The sequence below is a fragment of the Arachis duranensis genome, chromosome 9, assembly GCF_000817695.3.
Source record: "Arachis duranensis cultivar V14167 chromosome 9, aradu.V14167.gnm2.J7QH, whole genome shotgun sequence".
NCBI classification, from domain to species: Eukaryota; Viridiplantae; Streptophyta; class Magnoliopsida; order Fabales; family Fabaceae; genus Arachis; species Arachis duranensis.
In genome coordinates, this window is record NC_029780.3 from 118,131,103 (window position 1) to 118,136,494 (window position 5,392).

The following is a 5,392-nucleotide window of genomic DNA, read 5'->3' on the forward strand; positions in this document are numbered from 1 at the left end:
AATCAAGATGTTATTGTAGTGATCCCAAGTTTCAAACAAAGGTTGATTCTCAGCTGGTTTTGGAATCGAACCATCCAAAAACTTCACCTTGTTTTTCGATCTGAATGCTCTCCACATATCGTGTGACCATTAGTAATAGTTTTGAGAAGTAAGCTGAAGCGGAATCAAAGCCGTACTTGGCCTTTCACTCAGATGTAGATGCTATGGGCTGATGGGATTAGAGATTGGAGAAGAAAAGTTCGATCTGTTGAGCTGAGCTTGAAATTACGAGAATTGACGTACAAAACGCTGTGAATCATTCGAAATCTGTAACAAAATCTACTTAAGTGTTGACATTTGTGCTGTTTTTTTCGTTTATCGCCATTGATGTAACCTAACTTTGATACCATGTAAAATAGTATCAATCTTGAGCAGCAAATTAACAATAAATGAAAAAAGAATTGCTGTGAACCAGTGAAATAGTTGCAGCAGAATGAAAAAGAAAAAGAAAAAAAAGAATGATTAAGATGAAACCGAAAGAGAGAAATATTGTGATGATAAATTTTTTGATTGTAATTGAATAATACATTATAAAAATTTCACACTATACTATATAATTTATATAACTGTACAAAAAATGTGGAAAAAAAATTAACAAATTATATATTAACTAATCCTAACAAACTAATCAATAGAATAATCTAACAAACAAACAAAAATATACTAATAAATTTTTTATATTTAAAAATATTATTTTCAGCATCTATATTCACTAACATAATACATTGTAGAACATGTTCTTCACTTTTCTTTTTTCCCCTTCCCCGTGTCAATGAGCAATTAATTTCATCATAAGAGACAAATGCCTTTCTTTGTAATTACGTGATTCCCTTTTAGTGTATTAGTGTATGTATGTCATAATTATTAGAATTTTTCTATATATTTAACCATCCGTATAGAATAAATCTTAAAATATAAAAGATAATAATTATTAAAAATAAATTAAATAATATATTTATTTATATAAAAATATATGATGATTGATTTGATTATTAATTTTAGTATATAAATAACAATTTTTTAATTTCAATTGACATGAAAAACGGCCAACGGAGTTTACAACAAGAAATTAAAGGTGTTGTTAGTTGTTAGCCACTTCAAACTCCAAACCCTAATAGTTTGATACAGGAAAGAAAAAGTACGAGAAATCAATGGAATATTTGTACAATATGTATAATAGAGGTTTAGAAAGTATTAGAGATATAATCATTAATGTTATCTTTTCCTATCAGATGAAGTTTTTGGAATGAATAATATCATGACATGGTATTAGAGTTCTAGATCCGAAAGATCAAGAGTTTGATTATTGGTAAACCCCAAAATAAGTTTAAACTTTTGGGATAAGTGGTTTCATGACCTGAGATGTTTATTATCCCTAGTATTCGGATGGTTATTTTAAATAATATAGGCGATGTTTATTTTGTAATTCAATAACCATTATACACATTATACAAATAGTCCATTAACTTCAGGACTCTTTAATATGTTAATACTTAATAACTAAATTGCCTCACTAGTGTTGCCTCCTGCATAGTGATTATCATCAACTCCAATTTAATGTAACAGTATTATTATATTCAATTGTTAGGTATATATATAATTCATCCAATCTATACATTGGTGTTTGTCTTCACTCTTTTATGATCCAATGTCCCATGAAAACTTTGTTTGCAGTGAGATCACCATAATTTGTGGGCCATACCCCCACAGTGAAAATAGAAGATGAAGAAACTGAAAAAAGAAACAAGTACTTTTGTTTGATTTGGGACAACACTACCTTATTAGTTTATTGTCTCCCAAAGTAAGGACAAGGATGAGATTAATTGACCTTTTTCTTGTTCCTTCATAGTTAAATAATAACCAAATATTAAAAAGTAACATAAATAGTACCTAGTAAAAGTAAATGTTATTTACATAGTAATTGCCAATATTACCTTACCTAGCTAGACCAAAGAACAATGTATAGCCTTCAATAATATGATGCTATTTCTTGCAATCTTTTGTGGTTGTAAAGTTATCAACAACCACAATCACATGTCTTCAATTTATTTGAATGCAGTTCAGTTGCATGTTTTTACTAGCTACAACTTTCAGTTAATAATATTGGGCATTTATGTTCTTGTCAGAGTGGGGGACCTTTAACATTCAAATTACTGTGTGAGAAATGAGAATACCATCTTTAATAAACATGGTAAATAAATCGGTCATGAAATAAATTAAAGGAATACACGCTTTTTTTCCTAATATTGAGAGTTTAATTTTGTTATATTTATAGTGTAAAATATTTTATACCATCGTTAAAATATTTTATATAATCATCCAATTATATTTGTTTTTAATAACATAACATTTATATAAATGAATGAATGTATAAATCACTCAATATCCAGAATATAGTAATGAGATTGAAACTTGAACATTGAGTCAAAGAAATAAAGATCTTAAGATAACAAACATTCTTGATTCTTTCATAGAAATTCAAGAGGTACATTGTGCCATAACTTTTTCATATCTTTGAACAAATCTAGCTGAAAATTAAAACAAGTTAGGTGCAAGTTAACCAAAATATTACTCCTCATGATAATTCATTTTTTTTTTGCAGCACAAAGCAATTATTATTTTTTAAGTTAAAACTAAATAAAGAATATTTTGGTTAACTTGCACCTTAATAGAATCATGCCAAGAAAAAAAAAATCCAAAAACTATACATACAACAGAAAGGAAATCAAATAAAAACTGCCATGGCTTATCGGCCAACCGAAGATGGGAAGAAAATATTCAAGAACTCATCACTCACAAGTTTGATTTTGTTATAAGGCCATACACAATATGTTAATGTTTTCAGTTCCAACAAGATCATTATTCTTGTGCTGATTTTTGAACCAGGGAGACCCTCCATCATCATCAGAAGAGTTTTCAGTTGATGTCTTGAGTGATGAATTAGTTCCTTCATAAACACTATTTGAACTGTTTGATGAATGGTTCTGCTGATCAGTGTGAATGAGCTTCCCAAACAACAAAATGTGTGGTGCTTTTGTTTCATTGGAACAAGACTCCTCCTTAATGAAACTCTGGCCAGGATTTCCCACACTCAACAAGCAAGATATCTCAAGATTGTTATTGTTCTTGGTGGTGGCAGAGTTGTTCTTGTTGTAGATTCCAAAACTAGGCCTATGAGGCTGTTGTGCTGCATGATCAAGCCTTGGAAATCCATCAAGAATGTGGAAATCTTGCGGAGCGAGCCCAAATTGATGGGCATGCCTGGCTCCCTGTATGCCTTGAAGATCTTGAATGGTGGAGAATGATGATGGAATTGGAATCTGGTTGATGAGTTGAAAATCTGGTTGGTCTTGTAGGAACCTTTGTTTCTTCCTTGGTGGTGAGAATGGAGAGAGATGAAAGTTTGGCACATTTGAGACTAGTTCAACTAACCAAGGATTCACACACTTCACATTTTGGAGTAGATCTGGTTCATCCCATACCACCTGAAATTCCCATCATAATTAACAACTTATTAATAATTCAAATTACTAGAAAAATCAAGAGTTGTCAGCACAGTAATTTAACTGGTGATACTGTACTAGTACTGTTAACTCTAACCATAAAAAAAAGATCCATTTATAGCAACACATGTTGTTGCATAAAAGTTCACAAAGCTCAATATGAAGTAACTATTTAATAGGGGAAAGTAGAGATCTAAGAGTGAATGGGACCTGAAGAAGACGCCAAGGAGAATGAGGCCAATGAAGAGGATCTGAAAGCTGGACAGAAGAAATAGTCCCCATGAACCAACTGATTCTGGAAGAGTCTTCAGTCTCAAAGGGCATCTTGAATCTCATACCAGAACACCATTGAATCTGCATTGAAGCTCTCACTGAAGAAGCCTTCACACAAAACTCTGGTGAGCTTCCTCTTGGATAATACACCACCTCAAATGGCCTTCCATTCACAGCACAATTCACAGCCTCACCAACATTATTATTCGTAGTAATATTAGTATTTGTGGCGGTTCCAGCAGCAATGCCACCCTTCTTGGCCCTCCTAATCCCAACACAAAGGTCACCATTTTGGGCTCGGAGGAAAACAATGGAGTCACCGGCAACAAGCTTCTTGTGGTTAACGAAATTGCTCCAACCAGTAGTCAAAAGGTGCCTCCTTGGCGTGCCTCTATAAATGTGTCTGAACTTCCAACACTGCCCATGCACGTCTTTTGCGATTATGGTCTGAACCGGAGGCTCTGCGGAGTAATCAAGCCTTGGGAAAATGGTTTCGGCGCAGTAACGAGGCACAGAGAAACCGCCGCCATTGTTGGCATCGGATTGTGTTAGAGTCTTTGCAAAAGAAGCAGGCTTTTCACCATTATTGTCCAAGAAACTATTATGATTACTACTACAATGATGATCGTGTTCTTCTGGGTCTGAGAGGAGAGGGGTGAGGGTGATCTTGACATAGACCTCGTCGGTTTCAGGTTCTGCCATGTATTTGATGGCGGTGAGTGTGCAAGGGAAGAAGGGTGGAATGGGGGTTTTCATGGCAGGGGCAAAATGGGGTTTTCGACCATGGGCATGGGCTTGTTGGTGTTCAGCATGGCCTTGTGGGAAGTACAAGACTTTGGTGTTGAGAGGTGGCATTTGAACCATGGGGCCTGCGCAGGCGTGCCATAGTTGAGAATCTAAGCATGTTTGTATTGGTGTTCTGGTTCTGTCCATGGAAGAAGAAGAAGAAGAATTTGAGGAGAGAAGAGAATAGAAGAGAGTGAATAGTGTGTTGTTGTTGTTGTGTGTGTGAGAGAGAGAGTATGTGAAGTGGAAGATAAATAAAAAAGGAAGAGAGAGAGAGAGACTCACGCGTTAAAGTGTCTCACTTGCCGACCAAAGACCAAATATATGTGACACTTTCATTCACATCAATGAGCAAATGGTGTTTCTACTTATTTTTTGTTTTAGATAATTGCTTCAATGTGCTTTTTTTTTTTGGAAGATTAGGGATAAAATATTATTTCAGTATATACTTGTATCATAAATTTATGAATTTTGTTAGGCAAATAATAATTTTTGTGAACAATGTGAATAATAAACTATAAAATTGGTTTAATAAAGTAAAAACACACTACATTTTTAAATTATCCATCTAAATCTTAATATTAAGATAACTATTCACACACGTACTGAATTGAACATCTGATATATCTATTGTTCACATTATTTAGTATTTTCGTTGTCTACATATCTATATTTTTCCTAAATTTATTATGCATATTTTTAATATACAAAATCATCATATCTTTAATTAATTTTATTTATATATAGTTAAAATTTGAATAAAAATAAATTTTTATTTTTTATCAATTATT

At 33.0% G+C, this 5,392-nt stretch overlaps 1 protein-coding gene across 1 annotated transcript; it reads right to left on the minus strand.

Annotated features, from left to right (window-relative positions):
- Positions 1-2,629: 2,629 nt before the first annotated feature.
- LOC107467916 (auxin response factor 16) lies at positions 2,630-4,842 on the minus strand. The gene is made up of 2 exons (XM_016087143.3): positions 3,753-4,842; positions 2,630-3,524 (listed from the first exon to the last, which is right to left on the minus strand). The coding sequence occupies exons 1-2, from the start codon at positions 4,746-4,748 to the stop codon at positions 2,850-2,852; spliced, it is 1,671 nt and encodes a 556-aa protein (XP_015942629.1). The 5' UTR covers positions 4,749-4,842; the 3' UTR covers positions 2,630-2,849.
- Positions 4,843-5,392: the final 550 nt, after the last annotated feature.